A 23,675-nucleotide genomic window follows, 5' to 3' on the forward strand; every position below is an offset into this window, starting at 1 on the left:
AAGGGCAGCATTAAGGTTTTATCAGATGTGCATATAGCCTATGTAGTTTACATCAATATATATATATATATATAAATACTCATGAACCCAGCCTCTGCTGAAAAACTAATAGGAAACTTTTGATTTATGTTGTGCTGTGGTTGATGTCATTGTTCAAAGTGCCTTTCTAATGTTTGATTGAGTGTTTCTCAGTTTGTTCAAATATTTGAGGCATGTGTCAGATGTTTGAAGTGCTGGAGACAGAGAAGCAGGATGTCCTACTTGGCACTTTAGTGGGATTTAGTGGGTGAAAGGAGAACTAAAATATTGTCCTGCACAGGAAATCTGTTTATAGAAATTGTTGCTTTAAATGTATTAAGGGATTAATGGAATAAATCAACAATTTTTTATTTACTTATATAAGTTTTTATTTTATTTATATATTTTAATGGTGTTAATACTTTTGTTTTTTATTATAATACTGCCTTACTTTTCTATGTTCAGCACTTCAGATCAACAGCAGTTCTATTAAATGAGCCTTATAAATAAACTTGACTTGACTGTAGCGGGAGATATTAGTTCTAGATATTAGTTATGTGCACCGATCACTCTCGACTACTCGTTCCCTCTCTGTCCAAAAGACTCGATAAAAACTACAAATTTTAAATTTAAATGTAAAAATTTGGTATAGGTAAATTTAGGTACAATTCTATTTTTATGGTACAATAGAAAGAAAGTAAAATAAAATTTAAATTTTGATTCAAATGCAACAGACTCGAGTGACTTCCTGTTACCATGACGACTGCACTGTGTTCACATTAAACCGGTCTCAACAAAGCCAACAAATGTTACTTCCTAAGCAACACCAAAACAATAAGGAGTCGACGGGTGTTCATTTTCCTGGTCTATCTGAGATAGACGCTATCAATATTCCTCAACGGCAAAACCATCTAATTTTTCATGTAACTTTTTATATATAAAGCTGTTGTAACGGAACGGTTTATTTCTCATCAAACAGATTAGGTAGCAGACCGGAAGCAATTTTTGTAACAAACGCCTCGCTTGCAAGTTTGTGCACGACTGTGTATTGAGGCCAAAAATGTTCAAAAACACATTCCAGAGCGGATTTCTTTCTATTTTATACAGCATCGGCAGCAAGCCTCTTCAAATATGGGACAAGAAGGTATTTAGCCATCGATGGTTAATTCTGTAAGCTTTGTATTTTGCCAGGCGCAGTGAAGCTAGTTCCACGATGCTGTTTACTTTCTGTTTGTATCAGACAGAAAACAGAGGCTGTAGTTCTTCCACACATGACACCAGCGATTACTGCACCATCGTAATTGTTCTCTTTATGCATTTTGTTGAAAAATACAACTTAACCTTCCATTGCTAATTTCTTCCACCCCTTGGGTTCACATTTTTTGCTCGATTGGCCATACAATGGTGACACTGACTTTATTATCCAGGTTGAACAAGGGAGGAAAAGTAATTATTCTGTGTTTATAGGTAAGAAATGGTCATATCAAGAGAGTCCCAGATAATGACATACACTCAAATGTGTTGGAAATCGAAGGAGCAAACGTAAGGTAGGTGTATTTGTTACGCAATCATCGGCACATGTTCGCACATTCAAGGTCTGACATTCGGACTTTTATGTTAATAGGGGTCCTTAAAATGTAAACTATGCAATTAGATTATGATAATAAACATGCCAGTCAGTACTACACAGTATTCTTTCCATCTAGAGAACTTTGTTTGATTTGTTGTACAGTTTGCCTTGTTATTTGGTCATGCCTGTGTGTCTTGCTTTTATATTTTAAAGCCCATATGCATCGGTGAAATATACTCTCATTCAACCTTCCCTTTCATCAACTCTCCCTACCTTGCAGCACTACCTACATAACATGTCCTGCAGACCCCAAGAAGACGCTTGGCATCAAACTTCCATTTTTGGTCATGATCATAAAAAACCTCAAGAAGTATTTTACCTTTGAAGTCCAGGTACACACTCACAGATCCTCCCAAGCTTGTTGATTTACAGTTAATTCTGAGATTCATGGTCATGTTAGTCTCTCTTGGTGTCTCTACATAACAATAAATCTCTCAGGTGTTGGATGATAAAAATGTTCGGAGACGATTTCGAGCGAGTAATTATCAGAGTACGACCCGAGTGAAGCCGTTTATCTGCACCATGCCCATGAGGCTTGATGATGGCTGGAACCAGATTCAATTCAACTTGTCAGACTTCACCAGGAGGGCCTATGGAACCAATTATTCCGAGACACTGCGTGTACAGGTCAGTGCACAGAGAGAAAGAAGCAGTTGTCTTCATATGCTCCTTGCACAAAATGACAGAAAAATCCCACAAACTGCTTTCCTTTTGCTAACATCTGACCTGTTTTGCTCTTAGATTCATGCGAACTGTCGTATTAGGAGGGTGTATTTCTCAGACAGACTGTACTCTGAGGATGAGCTCCCGGCAGAGTTTAAACTTTATCTGCCTGTCCAAAATCAGAAGGCCAAGGTGAGTACACACCTCAACATGATTAAACTTGCTCAGATCTTACATACAGTCACAAATTTGCAGGGTTTTCAGAATGCATTGTGGCTAAATTTTACAAGTAGTTTTTGCCCCAATGCGATCTGGAAATGAAACCTCCATCTTTTTGTAGCTTGAGGGGAAGAAGCTGGACTAATTGTCATCTTTTGTCTGATTGATAAGAAGCCTGCACTCAGTCTGTTTCACTTGCTGAATTAAGCTTAAAAGCTTTGAAATGTGGGTTAATTTCTTACAAAAAAAGAAGAAAAACTTATCCAATCCTATGACACGACAGGCTTACCCAATTACACCATGAAAATATTCTCCAGTTTTTGTTGGAAAACTAGATTACCAAATGGACCACAAACTTTTAACTGCAAAAGATCAGGATTTTAAAAACAAGAATCCTTTGATGAACACATCCAAAATAGTTCAGGTATTCAGTCAAGGTGTAAAAATGTGGAAGTGTTTTGATAAAGTAAATTTAAGAGGTGCAACTAAATTTTATGTAGTAGCTTTTTAAAATTTTCAGCTATGATCGGCAGTGTTATTAGTTTGAAATGTTTGTCTGGAGTCCTGAATCATTTGTGCATTTGTTGAAATTGTGCTAGACTGTTACTGTTCTTATTTACTGTGTCAGCTGTTATTCAGAGTAATTTTTTAAACGTTTTTCTCTATTTTGTCTCTTTCTTGCAGCAGTAGATCATCCTTCCCTGCACCGCTCTCTTAATGTGATGTGACGTTTAGTTGTAATATTTATTTTGTGTAGATGTAACCGAACATTCATTGTCTAATTGTTGACTTTTGACTATTGTGTTGCTTTCTACACAGTAATTTTTGTTTTATGGACCGATATGTCCTAATAATTTTCATTTGATAGCATTTTTTTTAAAAGATAAAAATGTAATAAAAAGCTGATATAAAAGTGCACATTGATGTCCGTCTTTTCCAAAAAGGAATAAATATTTTAGAAATAAACATCTGGTGAATGCTTTTAGAAGTTTGATTTGGGTTGCATGTTCTTTTGCTTGTGGTGTGAGACAACTGCTTTTAAATATTGGGCCAGTCAAATGGTCTTTTACATGAATAATTTGGTAATCAAGATAAATCCCTCCAAACCAACCCAACAGCTGCGATAACAGATGTTTGAATTCTTGAAATGTAAAGAAAAGAGCTTCAGAGCTTATTTTATCCTTTAGCATAGGAAACTCTTTATGGAACGAAAGAACAATCTGTCTCATAATTCCTTGTGGCAGCAGTAGTCACAGCAAAGCTCTGTTATTTTCACTGACAGCATACCAACTAGGGTTCATGTAAATAAATATGAGGACAGAAAGCTGAGCATAAGCAACATGTGACAAGAATATAAGTTTTGTGGCTCTTATTATTTTTTATCAAATTAAAATACTTAAAGAAGAAGAAATAATTACAGTATGAAACAAAGTAAAAAGAACATGGGCTGAGTACTTTATGTGCTTCATAAACTGCTTTGGTATCTTTTCCTAAATCCTTCAGAATTCCTAATCATTTTTACTTAACCCAAAGACTTAATACAATGAGGGCAAAGAAAACAGCTATAAACAATGTAATATAAAGAGATTTTTATGACTGACTAATCTACTCTACCTAAACAAATCTTGCATAAAGCGGTCTGACAAATGTGATTGTGCACCAAGCAATATTAAGAAAAATGATTTTCTTAGTTCTGTTTTGTGATTGGTCCACCCTGACCATGTAGACAACTATATTTTTTGATTGGCACCTTTCTCCCCCAATTTCATTTGTGTGAAATGTTTAATTATTTCTCTGTTTAGATCTTTAGTTATTAAATGCAAAATTATATTTGGCAGATAATACATCGCACAGTAGCTCCAAAACTAATTGAGAACACAAAGCAAGAGCAGCCTGAAGACCATCATCTTCATAATTTGTAATCAAAGTTGCCTTTTGAGTCTTTTTTTGTTTTATCCATACATAGATTTTCTTGCTGCTTATATTTTAATTGGAAATTCTTCATGATTCTCATTGTTATAAGTATTTCTTACAGGTCTGACCCTCTTTTATCTTCATATGTGCTGCAGTTCTGTGACAGATCTGTGGGTTAGTGTGGGATTTTTGTTGCAGATGGCACAGAGTGATCCTTTGAATTATTCTTAAGGTGGTACATGTTATTTTTTGGAATTGACAGGCTGTTTATATAGCAAGAGCTGTTTTTTTTTTTTGGCAGGTTTTTGTGAAAAAAAAAATCTTAGGGAATGGTTTTGTTAGGGACAAACTTAACATGTATTACATAGACTTCATTTACCCGGTGGGATGATCACATCTTTTCAACTGTTCATGGCTGCAAGCTGAAAATCCAGTTTTTATGTTGAACCTTTGAAAAGCTAATTTGTGATTGAATTACTTGATGCAACATGTAAAATGCATTGGCAGTTTTGTTCATACAGTGTAAATAAATTGTTAGGGAAATTTACATTCTGTGTTTATGAAGACTCTGCAGAACCCAGTCTGACTCCAGGCGAAGGTTAGATTAGGTCACAGTCATACTCCAGGTGTAATCTCATTGAAGGGAGACTGTTTTCATGCATGCACTGTCCACACAATCGGCACCCACACAGGGATTGGCTGAGAAGGGTGTGGTACGAGGCCTTGAGCAGAATAAAAAGGCTCTTGGAGGAGGAATGAGAGGTACAACAACTTCTGTAGACTCTTGTACTCTGCTGAATCTGTTCCTGTTGCAGCATAATAAATGCCATATAAGACAACTGGAACTATTTTTAGAGGATTTATTTTTCCGCAAAGGTTTTATGAAGAATTTCCACAAGAAATCTAAAAGATTTTGTTTTGGGAATGCAAATGATTTTTTAAATAATCTTTCACATGAAAAACATGATGATCAGAATGTGCCAGCTTTTAAAAAACAAGATCAAGAGATTTCAGTTCCTACACTAGCTTTTAGAGCACAAACACCATTCACTGTCAACCAGACATGGCAACATCATTAGTGGTCTCCTAACACAACTTAAGGATTAAATGACTCTAAAATCAAGTAAAATATTAAAGAATACCTTTCAGAGGGGGCTTTGTCTGTTGTACTGGGCATTGGCAGCAACTGTAGTGACCTATAGGATATTAGCTCAAGTTTGCTCATTCAAGTCATGGTGATGTTGTGGCCTAGTGGGTAGACAAGTGGCCTTTGGGCTGCAGGACCCAAGTTCAAGGCCTTGACTGGCAACAAAGGTGAACCACTGTGAGCCCCTGACAAGATCCTTAACTGTCACAATAAGACAGCCAATTGCAATTAGGATGGATAAAATGTAGAAAAACGTTGATCTTAGAGTAAAAAAAGTTTTACTTTACTAGAAAGGTTGTTTTTCAATAATTCTAAGCTTCCCAGTTGGTATTATTAAAGCCAGATCAAGTATTAGTCAGAAGGTAATGCCTTTTACGTCCTGATATAATCAATAAAATCCTAACTAGGATTAGTAGCATTATTATCTTTATGAAAGGTAAACAACCTAACCAAGAAAATATTATGTAACCAAATGACTTCATGAAGTAAACCTGCTTCCTGGCAGCTTTAATACAAGAGCCCTTGAATTTCTACTGGTCTCCTCTCACCTGTGCTTCAGGTGAGAGGACATGGGTTGTTCATACCAATGTGATCTCTATAGAGCCCATAATGGGACACTCAAGAAAAAAAAAAAAACACACACACACCCCAGCTGCTCCACCCATGGTGTGTGAAGGAAAGGTACCTCAGGTCCTTCCTGCCTGCTGCTGTCAGACTGTACAATAAAGAAAACGCCTGCTCAGTCTGCTGAATAAACAAGTAACTGGACTTTTGCACAATACACTCCACCTCTCTATTCATTTCACTTTTATTTTTCTACTTGGGATATCATATATTCTTATATGTATTCTCGGGCTCATCCTGTCTCTGTACTGTGTACAATTCTAATTAAAGCTATATTGATCTTTTCTTAGATTTTTATGATGAATATATTATTTTCTTATTTAAAAATTTTTTGTATCTTTCATTTCCTACTATTTATTTTCCACTGTGTATCCTGCTGCTGTTATACTGTGAATTTCCCCACTGTGGGACAAATAAAGCAATCTAAATCTGGTAGGCAGAAGACAGTGTTTGGGGCATAGCCACACCATTTTATGTATGATAAAGCTTTCAATAACGTTTAATCACAAAGGTCTTATGCTTGTCCTGAACAGTTTTAGCTTGATATGAAAATCATTAGAGTTGGTTTAACTGTAAGGCAAATAAAAAGGGCCAAAGTAACAAAAATATCAGTTTAATTCAAAAAGGCTTACTTCCTGTTTAATAGGTTTTTACGTGTTAAATATTTTAACACATAAAAATAGTGGTTAAAAATAGCCACTGAATATTTACTGTACTTTGTATATTAGCCAGTGTCAAACAAAAATAAAAGAAGTACAATCATGGTTTCATCCTTCATCTTTAGCTGCCTTTATGTGATTTTTCCCCAGTATGATAGAACAAATTCTGAGTGTTATTTAGGTTCTATCCTTTAGTGTTTTTTACCCACATGATACAGTATTAAAAAGGTTAAACACTAAGTCAGTGGGCTGTTGTTTCCCCAACTCCCACACTGACTCTGCTTCTTTTCTCTCCTAGCAGCAGCCTTTTCTTTCTTTTTTTTAGAATACCTCCTTGTGTTCCTCGTGCATTTGTATCAGGTATGAGAGCTTTAATTATGAAGTACAAAAAGAAAAAACAGACAAGTCCTTTCAGCAGATATAAACCATCTTTAACAAACATCACAAATATTTTTAAATTAAAGATTATGAAAATTATTTGTGCTCTCACAACATAATCTTCCAGATTTCTTCCCACTGTATGAACAAAACAGCCAATACATTCATTTTACATGTTGTATCAAGTAATTCAATCACAAATTAGCTTTTAAAAGGCTCAACATAAAAGCTGGATTTTCAACTTGCATCCGTGAACAGTTTATTTGGTGTGGGAAAAGATGTGGTCATTCCACCTGTTACAAGATTTGCTTTTATCCAAAGCTGGCCAAAAAATGACAGCTCTTGATATTTAGATAAACAGCCTGTCAATTCAGTAACCAAGATTTCCCAGATGATCACTCTGTGCCATCTGTAACAAACATCCCACTCTAACCCACAGATCTGACACAGAACTGCAGTATGTTTTAAGATAGAAATGGGTTGTACTTACATGCTGAGATTTATAGATAATTTTCAAACAAATTTCTTTTAAGTGAAGCAAATTAGCTGCTTTAAAAAAAAGTGATATTAGCAAAATAGTTTGGTTAAATGTGAAGAAGTGTGAAATTAGGTCAGGTTTCTATACAAATCCCAAAATACAACATTAATCTACTTGCTGCACAGAATCAGGTTAAATTCTTATTTTTCGTATTTCTTCTAAGTTTTTGGCATATTTTAAAAAATAAGCAGTTTTTTTTTTTTTATAGCAGGCACTTATTTTGGATTAGGAATGCCAACACGGTTTTCAGAACTGTTGTCTGATACTTTAACAATGTTTTCCCTGAAATGTGATCAATACAGACACCCCCCCCCCCCCCCAAGGCTCAAACTTGTTTTTGAAAAGGAGATCAAGTTTTAAAGTAAAATAACATTTTATATCAACTTGCACAGGAACAGTGTCAAGCTTTGACAATTATCAAAATAGAAATACTTAATATTAGTTTTGTGAAACATCCAACATGAAGAGGTTGTTTGAATCTCCTCTTTTTACCATTTCAAATTGCACAATAACAAAAATTTCAACATTCATAGAAACCTATTGCTTTTAGTCAACAGCATGCATCTCTATAAAGTGCAAAAACATTCATTGGTTTCAACGTGTAAATTAAATAATACATTTGATTTAGCACAAGAATTTCAGCTTGACATAATTTAACTGTATACAGTCACATCAAAAAACAAATACAAAGCATTAGAAATAATTTGACAACTCAAAAAGAGGTGCAGAGACAAATCCAAGGCAAATTACAAACATGTAGTATGTACCATTAGAATACGAACTTGCATTGATTGTTTATAGTTGAGAAACAGGCAGCGGCATGGCGGCACAAATATATTCACAATATTGTTTACCCTTCACTGCTTCAGGTAAGGGATCCTCGTTTCCTTCAACCACATTAAACTATAAAATGAAGTGGATTCAATACTGTATTACATCAAAGAAGGAGGGATATCAGTTATGTATAGAGAATACATGTTAAAAAAGGTAAATGTGGTAAATTTGAGGATCTGGCAACACGTTGAATGATGAATTGTAATTTTAAGCCTCATTCTGTTGTGGCAAATTGGCATTAATATGCATGATTTACCTTTGGACACAGAAAACACAAAACAGTTCTCGGCCACTGATATAAAAACATAAATTACATGGAGACAGGACTCTGAGTTTATACTCACTTGGCAGTGGTTACTTGTTGCACCGGATGTGTGTGCATTTTTAAACATCTACAACTCTGGAGGAGTCTTTAGTTGTAAGCACCGTTCCCACATTTAAATTTGTTAAAGAAATCTTATAATTAAATTCTGGTTAAGCTCAAGCAAAAAAAGGTTTAATAAATACAACCTTTGCTGGAGGTCATGGAACTCCTTTCCTTTTGTTTATCAAAACTTGTGGAAGATAATCTACATCTGACAAATGAGGGATTGAAATCCAAGTTTCGCTTCACTTTGGGCCCAGGATGAAATGTTTTAAAGTTGATACACTGACAGTGATGGTGAGTCCCAAAGTTTAGATTATAAGATGACAAAGGTACAGCATATTATAGTCTATGAAAGTGGGCGAGAGCTCAAAACCAAGCACTTCTTATGTTGCTTAAACAGCCAAGGTAACTTCCCAACATACTGTGGTCTGGTTATCTAAAGTGCAAAAGTAAAAATTGAAGCAGCTTTAGTTTAGCTGTCACCTTATATTTTTTCTCATAAGCTCGTCTCACAAGCTAGTGTGTATGTGTGTGTGTGTAGGATAACGTCTTTGTGCTGTGTTATGTAGTGCTCCCATAATGAAGGACGTAGTAGTCGTGGACATACATCAAAACAGCAACAGGCTGTCCAATGATGAGTGACATCCACACAGCTGCGTTGCCATAGTTTCCATTCAGGTAACGACCCACAAACCAAGCCAGAGGAACCTGAAGGGAATAAAGATCATAGGTCAGTACAAGAGCAGAGTCTGTGAATAAGGTTGGACAGTGGAGGTGAGAACACATGAGCAATAAAAGTGGCTGTAAGAGACATATACTGGTAACAGGGTGAAAGAGTCAGACAGTACTGTCTGTTTTACCTGAGCCATCATTCCCATAAAAGCCCACAGTCTGAACATCTTCAAAGGAACACTGACCAAGTACTGAGGAGGAGGAGAGATTTTGTATTTATTTTGTAAATGTGAGGAAAGAAAGGCCACATACACTTAACACTGATACAATAACAACTAAAGCTGTTTAAAGTTGTGTTATAAGAAAAGTTGGCATCAACACCAGTGCTTCATGTCACGTAACAAAGGACTTCATGTGCAGAGAAATGTAGGTGAAAACAGTTCACCTTAATATCCATTAGAGAAAAATAAATAAATAAACGCTTATGTGAGCCTTCATCAAACATGCTAAATTAATGGCTTGAGGTGACTGAGTCGTTATTAGGTCAACATTACAAGGCAAACTATGGACCAAAGGCTGTACATCCAAAGTTTTCCCCTGTATTAACATTTAAACTGTTACTTTTGTTGAACATGAATGAATGATATATGAATAAATTAAATAAATACATATCACATTTTTGCACAAGAAAATTAACAATGACAATAACATGCAAAGACTTGAGGATTTTGTTTTTTTTTTTACCTCGTGGAAGAAGGCAGAAACTAAGAAGACAGCAGTCTGAGCCAGAAACTTGTTGATTCCTTTTCTCAACATTGGCTTATAGAAGTGTCTATAAAACACAGACATACATAAATTACCATGATCCTTATATTTGTAATTTGGTCATAAATAGCTTAAAATCCACACTTTGACTGCTTTGTTATTGTGTTTATGTTGTTTATATAGAAATGAGAGTTTAAAGTTTGGTGTGATGCGTTAGTGCTCACCTCAGACACCATTTGTGTACTGGGATATTCCAGTTGGCCCAGAAATATGTGACAGTCTCAGAGTTCCTGAAATGAAGGAAAACAAAATCTGAATGAAATTATACACATCTGAAATAAATGTGTTTAATGGTAAATGGTCTGTACTTATAAAGCGCTTTTACCCAAAGCGCTTTACATATACGTCACATTCACACACACATTCACACACTGATGGTGGAAGCTGCCATCCAAGGCGCTCAACCACCACCCATCAGGAGCAATTAGGGGTTTGGTGTCTTGCTCAGGGACACCTCGACATGAGCTTTTCAGGCTGAGATCGAACCGGCAACCCTTGGGCTACAGGACAACCACTCTGCCCATTTTATGATTCATAAAAATCAGTATGAAATTAGTAAAGTTCTTGCACTTAAGTAGCTCGCAGTGAAATTGGTTGACTTGCAAGTGGGGTGAAAAGGGTTAAATCTGAAAGTAACTCTGCCAGAACATAGTACCCTGGAAGTGAACTAATACTTACAGACAGGATACCTGGTGACAGGTCTCTTATTAGTTCTGATCAGTGTACTAGAGTGTGCTTAAATCTATACTTCAAGTCTCCGTACGGGGAACTGCAAATGTTATTGCATGTAAGTGAAAACTGTACGATCTCTACTCACCACCAGTCCTTGTAGAACTCTCTGTCTCCAAACTGCAGCAGCTCTGCCACAAAGTTCATAGAGGAGTGGAAAAACCAATAAAAGAATATTAGCCATATTAGATGGTTAGGGACCTGCGAGAAGAAAGGAGAAAACGAGGTGTATGGTTTGGTAAGGTTATTGTTGCTACTCCTATAATGATGTAAGTAATCAGCTCATATATAAGAGCAAAGTGGTTTTTTTTTTCCTTCTTTTTTCAGTATTTTTCCTGATACTCACAGCTAGCTTCAGCAATCGCTCCACCATCCGAGAAAAGTCCATATCCTGAGTAAAAAAAAAAAACAGAATAAACGTTTGAGATTATCACATCAGTTTTAGACACTATTTCCGTTCCTCAAGTGTACATAATGAAATACTTATGGTTTATAGTTGCAGCTTATCATTAGCAAGATTATTAGAAAATCCCCAAATTATTAGCAAGAAAAGACATAAAAAGCTGTTATTTTACAGAAAGATATACAGTGTGTCTATAATATGTATAAACATGTTTACATACCTGGAATGGTTTCATTGAGTTTTGAATAGTGGGAACCATCCACTGAAAAACACATGTTTGAATCATTTTGTTTAATACATCCTAATGTATTTGACTAATGGTGTATTTGGGCCACTCTGTGCAATAACAAAAAAAAAAAAAACAGCCAAAGTGAAAATAAATGAATTGCTGTTGTGAATGTACTTTAATAAAACTTAAATGCTTTTAAAAAAAAGAATTATCAAGATTCACAGAAACAAATATTTTCCCAATGAATTCATTTTCTCAGAACTTTTTTTTTCTTTGCGTTTGGCCACATCACCTCACATGGCAGAGCTGGATTTAACTCGTATCAGCGTCAAGGCTGCAGTGGATGAGCTAATCAAATTTAACTTTGCAACGAATTTAGAAATAATTAAATACTCTTGATTTTAGCTCAGTGTCACCATTTCACTGCACTGAATCGACATGGTGAGGAGCTGTGTATGGGAGTAAAAACTTATGACTGTCTCCTAAAATTGTGAAAAAACATTTGAGAAAACATTCAGTTTTTCCTGTAAATTTCTGCTTATAATCTCAGACCATATTTAGGTTGTATTATTTAATTTTGCTCCTTTAATCTTGGATAATATCTGAGGTTTAGATGCATGTTATGCAATTTCTTTCTTGGAATATTACCCCCTCCACCAGCGTTGTATTTTTACTTATCTTTTAGCTGGAATGAGGGGAAAAAAGTCCTTTGCTGGCTCTCTGATGAACCTTTTTCTGTAAAATGTCATCTAGTCTTTGTTCAGCATGAGTGCACTAAAATAGTGTAAATATTTTACATACCTGCTGTATCAGTCCCACCAATAACTGCATGAGAAAAAGCTGCAAGACAAAGTTATAATTATAACAAAATATTCACATGTTGATCTATACAGATTAAATTTAATTAGGCCATAAACTGATATGTAGGGACAGTGATTGTAATCATTTCCTCTCACCATTTCAAAAAGTCTTCGGATTAGGAACCTTTTCCGGATTCGAGAAGATCGTGGGAAGTTGAGCTGGTAGCAGAGAGTTGGGGCAAAAACAAAGTAGTACATGTCTAAAGACAAACAAACAAACCTGTTATTAGGTAGTAAATACAGAATACTAGTGATTGTACTACAAAAATATACTTGATAGTATATCTGTTTAAAAACTAAACTAAAACTTAAAACAGAATCCCTCAAACGTATGTCACATTATTGTTCCATTATGATTTAAACTACGGCGTCACTGAATTGTTTAAGTATTGAATAGTTGTGGTATTTGAACACACCTCTGTGTGTGAGGTTGCCTGGGTAGGTGACATGTGAATGAACTGCGGACCCGTTAGGCTGTGCCACATTGGGACCTGGAAAAAAAAGCACAGACATTCAGCATTTTGAATTTCAAGCATTACTTAGAGACTTTTCTTAGTCATAATGCCGCATTACATTTTCAGGCTTAAAATAGCACCACATCACATGCTATGATAATGCTGCTCAAGTTACACAACTTTGATTTACAACATCCCTTACTTTACTCCACTACCACCAGATGGTGCTGCAGCACAGAGTTGACATAAAACATAATCCATTTAACTGTGCAGAAGCACTGTTTCTGTGAAAATCATGCAGTTATGAGTGATTGAGCCAGCCTCAGTCAAGATGACTTAACCAACCCTTAGTGTATGCTGACACACTTACATGAATAGGATCGTGTTAGTCTTTTGGCTTTGGCTTGTCTGATTTCTCTGCACCACCTGTTGAAATCTTGGTAAGAGTACAGCTTGAGAAACAACACAGAGTAGATCCCTAGAGAAAGCACACCACCCACTGACACACACACACACAAACACACACACAAACCAGTAATTAAATAAGAATAATAAATCATGTTATGGATGAAAAGGATGGCTGATCGAGGCTTTGTTGAAGATTCAATACTTGATTAGAAAAATGGTTCATTAGATAAAATAAAACATACTCTTTTATTACTATTTTGCTAAGTAATAATATATTTTCATTAATTGTAACCTTATATACACTTCACCTAAATTTTGTGTCAAGAGATATTTAAATAGTGCTGCTGATTTCTTTATTTCAAACAAGTGGTCAAAACAGTGATTCAGTTATAACAAAACAGAATCACGGTACAAGGAAAAAAGGAATTAACATATTTGGAAAGGAGTAGATGTAAAGAGTGTGTGGTCAAAATAACTTGTGGCCCAAATACGTAGAAATAATCATATTTCCTGTTATTTATATTAAACAATAAAACTAGTTGTAATGAAAACTTATGTAGTTTTAGGAAAAGTCAGGGGTTAATAAGGCTTCATAATTTTATTTGACGAAGTTATCGAATATGTGGTCAAAATGACAGTCTTGGCCATTTTAGTGTTTAATGATTCTAATGCATACAAAATCAAGATTTAGCACAGAGACATTCATCACTACAGATTTCAATCTATTTGAGGTGCAGAGTCAAAAGCCTGTGCTGAGTACTGTCTGCTCTTTGGGTCAGAAAACGTGAGAACCTGCTATGAAAACAGGTCAGTAAGTGAGGGGATTAAATGTGGTGGAGGGAGGGGGGACTGCAGGAAAAACTGAAGATCCTGGTAATTCTAGTGTTAATTCAATATACAGCTACGTTATATGCAGTCAACTATTTTAATGCACATGTCCTTAATGGAAGTGTATTTAGCAATCAAGGCTGTAAATTTGGTTGATATCGATCAGCCCAGCCCGAGACACTTGCTTGTTTCTGCTGATTCACATGACAAATTTAACCAATCAGGTGGTTTGTATGGCGTCCGAAGCAGTTTCGGGTTTGGTCATGTGCTTCCACCATCAACAGTAATGCGACCAAACCAAGCTTTGACAAAGTGGTTTGATAGGTTTACTTCATGAACTACAGCGCATGTGTTGGAGCCTCAGGCTTTAGAGTACCCATCAAAACATAGTCTTACCCAAGACACTTGATATCATAGATATAAAATGTGCTGTTTTCTAGAAAACACACCTGGGGTCATGGAGGTCACGGTGAGTACTGTGAAAGAGGGAATGAGCAACATGCAAGCCAGGTTGAAAATATGAAGAATCCATCCTTTAGTTTCAGAGAATGTACCCTAAAAAGGGTAATAGAGGAAAAAATATGGTTAGTGTAAGAAAAAAAAAAAAAAAAAGAGTTTTTTTTGCATTTGTTAACTTGACGTACAAAATCTAATCTAATACAAAAGGGGTGGAGCTCTGAGTTTACTTGAAGATTCAATGACCTACAAAGCACCAACGATCATGAAAGATCCCAGAATTATGTCAATTAGCCCCACCCTATTTACTAATATACTAACAAAATATTAAATAAGAAAATTGTACTAGTTCCACAGTTGATTTTATGAATTGTCAAACTATAATAAAAAAAACAAAACAAAAAAAATTTGGCTCTTATGAAAACGTACAAATAAAACTTAGGACTTACTACAGCCAGACGCCTCTCTGTATACAAGGCAGCGAGGATGAACACGTTGGACACTGAAAACATGAAACAGAAACAGATTTATAAACTACAGCAATACAAGGATGTAAACAATGGCTCTCTTACACCATTAAATAAAGAAAACAGAAAAAAACCCAGCATGCCAACTATAATATTTTTAGCTATAGCCAATAAGCCTAATGAGACTTGGAAGTTGTGAACCACAGATTATTAATTATAAATCACCTACTCAACCATCCTTATCTGCACATGCAGCATACTATTAAACTAAGATTATTTTTCCAGTGTCGCCAGCCCCAAGGCTCAGTGTCCAAAAAAGTGACAGTAAAAACAATGGCTGACAGCATATTACCAAAGCTTTGGGGGTGTGCTGTGGTTCCCTTTTCCTTTCCCAAATTTAAGATCCTAACCCTGCCTAAAAACATGCAGTCCAGTGCAGCACAGCAGACCATAGTGTGGAGTGTGGTGGTGGAGGAAATCTGTTTACAGTGCTTTATGTTTCACATTTTTGCAAACTGGTCCATAATGGAAACTGCAGCGTTTGAACTCTTTGCCTCTTGACGTGTCTCATGTTGCAGGGACGTGAAAATCAGATCAAGTGTAATGCATGTAGAGGCACATTCCAATACCAGCTGTAAACTAAGCTAATGTTCTTGGAGCTGTCCCCTTTTGATTCGATCACCCAAGATGAAACCTCTTTAAGGCATTCAACTTTTGTTTTTATTATTATAAAAAAAAGTTCCATACCAATGATAAGGCAAGCTGCTGGCCAGCTATATGGGTCCTTTAGGAAAAGAGACACAACTTGGATAGGATCTACCAGGATGCCGTATCTGGAGCAGGAGGAATGGTGAAGTTAATACAACTGATCCAACCAGGCTTATTTCCTACTGTGGCTTATGTTGATAACTACATAATGGTGAGAGAAAGGTTGCTGTAAGCCATTTGTGATGATGTCATGCTCTTGTAGATTATGTATTATGTAGATTTATGTAATAAAATATAACACATTGTTTGAGCTGTCAGTGTTAAATGGGAATACTGGTGTGAGCAAAAATATTAGGAATGAGATGGATGACTGCAGTGCAATTATTAAAAAAAAAAAAAAGTATGTGTGGTGTTTATACAATATACAAATGTAGGTTTGTCTAAGATTGCATACTCACTTTATAATGTTCTCCAAAAAGAGACGTGCATTACTAAGAACCTACAAAAAACAGAGCAAATACAGAGAGGCAAAAAAATGAGTTAATGAGAGTCACACGGAAGAAATACTCCAGTTTAAAGCTGTTTTGCATCTAGCCTTTCACGCTATCTGACCTTTGCTAAGAAGCAAAAAAATGCTTGGTTATAAATCTGGCTTATCTTTTCCTTTCCTTTTCAACAGCCTCTGCTTGTGATTAGCCTGCAGTTTTAACCGTTTTTTCTGTATGTGTGGAGTAAATTATTGGTCAAACAATAACAGAAAAGCAACTTAAGAAGGACAAACAGTAACTGCTCACAAAACACACAGAACAAATTGGCAATGCAAAAGTTTGATGCTGAGTTATATTTGATGCTCCTGCTGCCATCACACCTACACTGCTATTACATGCTCTTGCTGCTCCCTCAGTTAAAAAGTGTCAAGTCAATTAGTTTATGATGGTGTTATGCCTTTAACTTCAAGGTTCAAGTCCAGCTTTATCTCAGATCCTACGAGATAAGCCTAATTACATCTTTAGCTTAAAGGTCAACAATAATACTATACTTTAGAGTATAAAATGTATTTTTTTCAAATAATTTTATGACACTGATGATGCCTTTTAGAAAAAGGTTTAAAATAGTGGGAAAGTTAGTGGCATATAAGGTCATGCTAAAGTGATTATGCCCTTTGGCAAGGCCCAGTAGAAACGTGGTTTTAATCAATGTGTTTTTCATAGCAGTAACCTTTACCTCAGTAACCTTCAGCATGAGCAAGAGGATCATCATGAAGAAGCAAAATAAATGGGGCAGTAGACTTTATAAAGCATTTGAAAGAGAATTGCATAATTGGATTTAGCAATATATCAACTGCGCTAGTGTCTTTTCCATCATCCACACTCAGAAAGGTCAGTGTGCAAAGTTAGTAACAGAGGTGACACCGGTTAAGTGGCAGGGACAAAGACGCTTGTGTAGGGGGTGTATTAAGTGAACTCAGACTGCCTGGTAAAGGAGCTGCTTGTCTCTGCTGATATACTGTTACAATTAAAAATATGCATCAATGTCCCTTCTCATTTACTGTCAGTACTTTCTACTGAGCTGCTAAAACTGATGAATTTTACAAAATCTTATTTGTCTCTAGAACCATAAAGATGACACAAGGACACTGGTCATCCAGAAGGCCAGAATCACAGAGACAAAAAAACAACCATTCAGCCATCTTAGATTCACCAGTTAGCCAAACACACATGTTTTGAGACTGATGGCAGAAAGTGGAGAACAGAGAACCAAAGTACACACAGATAGAACGTGGAAACTTCATACTGAAAGGCCCCCGCTGCGGTTCAAACAAGGAATTTTTGTGCTGTGAGATATTTTGATAGTTGTAAACATTTTTTAGTACAGTCTCTACTCAACTCTGCTTCAATGACTTGTATTAAGTATTTATACACAAACTGTCTGAATTTAGTTTCAATAAAGCTGTAACAAAAAGCATATCTAATTAAAAAAAAAGGCTCAATGTCCCTAGCAGAGGACAAGAGAGACATATCAGGTTTGGTGGTTGGTAAGATAAAAATAGAAAGAGACACAAAAGTTGGCTGTACCTTTGGACCCTGACACACAAAGACAAGGAAACAGGTGTCACTAAAAAAATGAATAAACTAACATTTGGTCCTATTTAAAAAAAAAAAGTTAGCATTTCATGTTTTCTTACTTGGGACAACCTTGCTAGCTAGTCATCTTTTCAGAAATGTACATTTGGTTAGCTTCCCTTCCATAAAAAGGAAAATATTAAACAGCAAGTTCTAATCATGCTGTATGTGATCAGGGATGAGTTGTTACTGTATCTTATGTAATTTAAACCCAGTCATACTCCAAAAAAGCAACACATTTTGAAGCTTTAGTCAGTCTCTCTGAATAATTGTCTAGTTAGTGGCAGAAAGTTTGACCAGAAATAATTGGAAAAGCCCAGACGAATTAATGAAGGCTAAATTCCTCTTAAAAGTTTCTGTTAGAGCTATACAGAAATTAAGTTTATTCTGTGTATAACATAGCTGTTATCAGAAATATTTTTATATTGTTATGAGGCATTTGGTTATATTTTGTGTTGTTTTATTTTTATTATGTTTTGATAACTAAATTACTTATTTAGGCTCCTTTAATGTCCTGCATTTAATCAAAGTGAGGTACAGTTTTAGTGTAAACTCACCCTCTGGAAAAGATACGTAGACGACATACTGGAAAAAAACAAATCCGACCACACACAACTCAAGAGATTATTTGAACAAAATGGGCAGCACTGGAAACATCAAATCCACACATGAGACACATAAGACTGCATGCTCAATGCCTGCAGCAGATTAATGGAGGAGGACGAGGAGCAACAGCTTTCTGGCAAGTAACAATTTAGTTACTGTGAATATTTTTTGTTACCATGACCGTCATAGCAGTTGTCATAGATGCAGCATGTTTGTAACTGTGGATTTTTCCTAATAAACCTGTTTTTCTTTTCTTCTTTATTGGACTTTATTTTTGTACAAGTTCTACCACTACCCAAGATGAACACTTGTAAAAGTGGAAGGTACTTCTTAATGTATCTAACCAAGTCAACATTTTAAGTTGTGAAAATGATGTATTTACAACTGAAGTTTAAAATAAACATATCTAAACTTAGACAAACTAAAACCAATGTGCTTGTTTGTAGGAACTTTCAGAAGATTTTTCGGTCCCCGGAGGGAAGCGTCAGATTTGTATAAAGCGAGATTTTCTGGTGTTTTGTCAGACTTCTAAATAGTGAGCACTGTTAGCTGGTGACCACAAAGTGGAGAATGTGGTTATTACGGCAATTTAAACATTCAAAGAGAGCATTAATTCTGTCACAGAACTGCAAAATGAATTAGGATTATGTGGGAAAAACAGACAAATGTATTCAAAAACACAATGACAAACACTGACACACACAATTGTGTATACATGGACTAACAACCTCCACAAGCTCTCTAGCGTCCACTGCACCTTTTACATTGTTTACTACAATAACTATTTTGGCAAGTAGATTGTCATGTTGCTATTTAGGGATCATCATTGCTAATATTAGCATATGAGCATGAACTGTTATTTTTTCCACCCTAATAAAAAAATATCTATGCAAGGTAGTCTTCAGATTATATTAGATTTTTTTTTTTTTTTATCCAATATTTCCAAAATCAATCAAAATGACCCTTTTTTTGGTTAGGTTTGATCCCTCCACTGCAGCCACTACACATAATATTCCACCCAATGTACTCAAAGTATATGATCTCAGTACACATAAATCCCCTCAACAAAAACAAAGTTACCAAAATATCTACTTCTTTTCATTCTGCCAATGTTAAGATATAAAAAACTATTTATCAGATGCTGCATTAAGTAAGCGTGTTACAGAGACATGCTGAAACAGCTCCATCACCCAAATCCCACATGCTTGTGTAGTACACGTGTGGGCTGAACCAATCACCACAGGCACACTACATAGTTTAACATATGATGTTTAACCAAAAAATAAATAAATAAATTAAAAAAAAAAATCACAGAGCAACATGTTTTTGGTTCTCAGTGGACATGCTGTTTACTCACCAGCATGACAACACACCAGTTAAGGATTCCTCTGTAGTTGCTGTATCCACTGGCTGAGCTCAAGAGAGACTCCTGTAGGACATGGCAGCTGTGGAGAAACAAGAGAAGAAGAAAAAATAGTATAATAATAGTATGATTACTTTTTTTCAGGATAATTAGGTTTACTTCTGTCTTTTTATTTCCATGAAATGTGTCCAGTGATGAAATCCTCCGTTATGATGTACAACTCAAAACTTACGAAATACAGACAGCACATACTGAGTCAACAAATGATCAACACACAAATGAGTGTATTTGGTTGTAAACTGGCCAATGTTTTAAGAAAAAAAAAAACACTACTAAAGTCCTACTTTGTTAGGTATTTTATGTTGTGAAGATACGCTGTTCTTAGGTTTGATTTACAATTAAATACCTGTCTGTAAATCATTTATCAACCTTTAGAGTACATTAAAGACAGATAAAATATGGTGGAAGGCATTTAGTATTTTTGTAGTTCCTATTTTAACATGAAAGAAATGTGATAGCTCACGTCGAGAGATGATTTTTATTAGCCTTTCAATCAATAAATTACATCCGGAAATCTAATGTTTAATCCAACAACTTCACCAAGCAATGAGAGCGTTACGAAACGGTGGGTTAAAAGTACTGACCCCAGATAAAATTTTTAAAACTGAGGCTATTCATCAGTCAATGACCTTTCAAAACCACAAGTGACACAGAGAGATAAACAGAGAGGAAAAGAAAAAAAGACATGCAAGGAAGACAATGAGTAATGAAGGAAGCTCGTACAGTAAACCTGGAAGACGTGCAAAATCTTGAGTTGAGGATTACCACCTGTTTATCTGCTTCAACTGTAAATATACTGATTGTTTAACAGTATTTATTCATGAGATTAGCAATGGTTGTGTGTGAAAGTATAGCTTGTTTTAGTCATAATTATTTACTATTGGTATCTAACATTAACAACATGAATATATACTAAAGAAACTGTGTATACTTGTTATTTATCATACTGGTACTGTAATTGATTTGTTTACCAACTTTAAAGGCAAGGAAGGATTATACTACTTTATTAATTTCTCCCAGTATCAAACGCCAATAATTGCGCCTACTCAATAAGGTTTTTGTGCATCAGGCTTATGGACTACTATAACTGGCTGTAGTTAGATGAAAATAACTGAAAATAGTAGCTTCAATAGCAAATAACTGTGTGACAGTTATCATGTTAGAGTTCATTGTGATGACATTTGTAGGCCAAGCCTGCAAAGGAACGTGCAGGCAGAGGTAGTACGCAACACCAGTATTGCACAAGCACATGCTACAGGAAAATGACGATACACTCTCACACACAAAAGCTTGATGAAAGCATTTGTTTCAACATGAGTTGCTAGGATGCTGGTCTTCACATCGCTCAATTAAAAAGATGTGAAGGCTCAAGCTCTTTACGTTTTAAGAAAATTCTACTTCTACTGTGTCAAAGATGAGGAATTGTGTAAACAGAGGCCATTAAACAATAAAATGAATGGTTATGTGTAGGGTAAGGGCAAGCCATTGTTCATTCTATCATGTCTGTTGTCACTCATATATAATCAGCTTTGACATTTTCAAACTTATGTCTACCTTTTTTCTCACTGACAAAGCAGCAAATTAAAGGGGAGCTACAATAAAAAATAGTGTTCATGAACTACTTATCTACTAGTTATTGGCCTAAAACATTGATAAAATAAATATGGTAAGAAGTGCCACTTAATGTAAACTTGGAACAAACGGATTTGATTCTCTGAGATGATGTTGGTATGTGTGGCACTCTGAAAGTGCTGTGTATGTGTGTGTACATACATTATATATGTGTGTGTGTGTAATATTGTGCCTCTATTTAAGAGGTCAGAAAGAGATATTTAACATATAAAGTTAATGAGGGGAAGTAAAATGTCTCCATTGTATAATCATATTACCCAGAGGCATAACCACTAATGACAGCGTTTCTGAAACTGGGTCTGTATTAGAAAAAGTTGGCCACATTTAACGTGTAGCAGTGTGCGCCAACCAAGTGCGCAGACTGAATTGGGACACAGCTTCAGTGTTTTTTCTTTAAATCTGCGGTTACCTGAGTTTGTCGTTAATATCCTCCACCGCACTCCTCTGTTTTTTCGGACTGTTTGAGAGCTGCTGCTTCCCTGACATCCCCACCTCTCTGTCCACCTTCCCCTTGTGACTTGTATGTTCAGATGCCTCTGCCACTGACTTGGCTTTAGCGGGATGCAGTGGAGGTTTTGCTTTAGCATCGTGACACTTGCTCCCGTTGGCTTGCTTCACGCTGACCGCTCCGCCGCCACCAGCTCCGGAGATGGTTGTCCTCCTTTTGCGGGTTGCGGGGCCTCTTATCTCTGCTCTCTCGCTCATTTCTGCGGCTTCAGTCACGCAGTTTATACCTGCCTGACATTGCTGGTAAAAATGCTGTCGCTCGTCGTTTTTGTTGATCTGTCTTGCTTCCGTATAGTTAAACGAAAAGCGGGAGTTGTAGGGAACACCTTCCTCCGCCGTGCTGTACCCTGTCAGAGCTGATAATGAGCAAGGCGTTTTACTAGTAAGCTCAAGGTGCAGTTACCAGTATGGTTGCCAGATCACTGTTTTCAGCAGACATCCCCCTATAGAGACAGTGTTCAACTTCCGGATTAGCGGCTGTTTTTGGTATCCGTTTCAGTCACTACCATTAAAGCCATGCGAACCATCAAATTGTGGAAAATACTGTTTAAATATTTAAAGAAAATTTTAGTAACAGTCAACAACAAAAGTTTTCTTATGACAGAGAATGACTTTATCCCCTTTTAAGACACAGCACCAATCTTTTTTTCACATGGAAATGCTTTGAACTGTAGGCCTATTCTACATTTTCTGGAAACGTGGAACTCAGAATTTTATTCGTGAAAACATGTCCGTAAAAATCAAGAAGTCAGGTAGCCTCATAAAGCTGCATTTTGACAAGAGGAACAAGGATCTAAACAAAGTTAGAAGAGGAAGAAATTCCAATCTTAAAGTGCCCCAGGTGGGGCTTGCTGTAGAGAACAAATTTGCTAGAGTTTTATGGTCTCTGGGTTTCAGTCAGTAATCCCAGGTTTGATATCAACAGTAAGTTGTAGAGTTAAAGTCTGCTAATTACCACAGGAATAGCTGTTACTGGTCGAAAAGCTGGCTTTAATGAGTTGGAGAGACAGAGCACAGGTGCAATGATTAAGCTCCATAAAGAATGAGGAGAAAAATCAGAAAAAACACAGCAATAAATCATTAATCTCCAACTGTTTGCAGGGTTTCTAAGATAGAAATAAACACAATCATAGCCCCCATAGCCAAGTGTGTTACATGAGCAAATTTAAATTAAATGGACCTGAAATGGGAGTTTTTGGTAGGCTAACAAAGGAGTGATTTTATGTTTGAAGGCATACATAAAGACATTCATAAACCAACAAAGTGTTTATCATGAACAAACTTAGGTGGACTACTGTTTATCTTAGAAATCACTGGAAATGCATAAGCCCCAGGAAATCAGGCTTCATTTAC

At 36.1% G+C, this 23,675-nt stretch overlaps 2 protein-coding genes across 3 annotated transcripts; one reads left to right on the forward strand and one right to left on the reverse strand.

The window, feature by feature from the left end:
* The first annotated feature begins 853 nt into the window (after nucleotides 1-853).
* On the forward strand, nucleotides 854-3,613 carry cfap20 (cilia and flagella associated protein 20). 2 transcript variants are annotated; one of them, XM_042011782.1, is made up of 6 exons: nucleotides 854-1,162; nucleotides 1,486-1,565; nucleotides 1,869-1,980; nucleotides 2,087-2,275; nucleotides 2,390-2,503; nucleotides 3,218-3,613. In XM_042011782.1, exons 1-6 carry the CDS (start codon nucleotides 1,079-1,081, stop codon nucleotides 3,218-3,220), a joined length of 582 nt encoding a protein of 193 aa, XP_041867716.1. In that variant the 5' UTR covers nucleotides 854-1,078; the 3' UTR covers nucleotides 3,221-3,613. The 2 variants fall into 2 exon arrangements, with proteins under 2 accessions (XP_041867716.1, XP_041867715.1); XM_042011781.1 differs by having other exon boundaries at nucleotides 856-1,162; nucleotides 3,215-3,597.
* Nucleotides 3,614-7,220: 3,607 nt separating this feature from the next.
* dgat1a (diacylglycerol O-acyltransferase 1a) lies at nucleotides 7,221-22,716 on the reverse strand. The gene is made up of 17 exons (XM_042011780.1): nucleotides 22,225-22,716; nucleotides 20,118-20,205; nucleotides 16,490-16,530; nucleotides 16,071-16,156; nucleotides 15,306-15,358; nucleotides 14,850-14,955; nucleotides 13,535-13,663; nucleotides 13,126-13,200; nucleotides 12,806-12,909; nucleotides 12,651-12,689; nucleotides 11,841-11,882; nucleotides 11,564-11,608; nucleotides 11,306-11,418; nucleotides 10,653-10,718; nucleotides 10,408-10,495; nucleotides 9,852-9,914; nucleotides 7,221-9,699 (listed from the first exon to the last, which is right to left on the reverse strand). The coding sequence occupies exons 1-17, from the start codon at nucleotides 22,518-22,520 to the stop codon at nucleotides 9,553-9,555; spliced, it is 1,581 nt and encodes a 526-aa protein (XP_041867714.1). The 5' UTR covers nucleotides 22,521-22,716; the 3' UTR covers nucleotides 7,221-9,552.
* Nucleotides 22,717-23,675: the final 959 nt, after the last annotated feature.

The sequence above is a fragment of the Melanotaenia boesemani genome, chromosome 17, assembly GCF_017639745.1.
Source record: "Melanotaenia boesemani isolate fMelBoe1 chromosome 17, fMelBoe1.pri, whole genome shotgun sequence".
In the NCBI taxonomy this organism is placed as follows: domain Eukaryota; kingdom Metazoa; phylum Chordata; class Actinopteri; order Atheriniformes; family Melanotaeniidae; genus Melanotaenia; species Melanotaenia boesemani.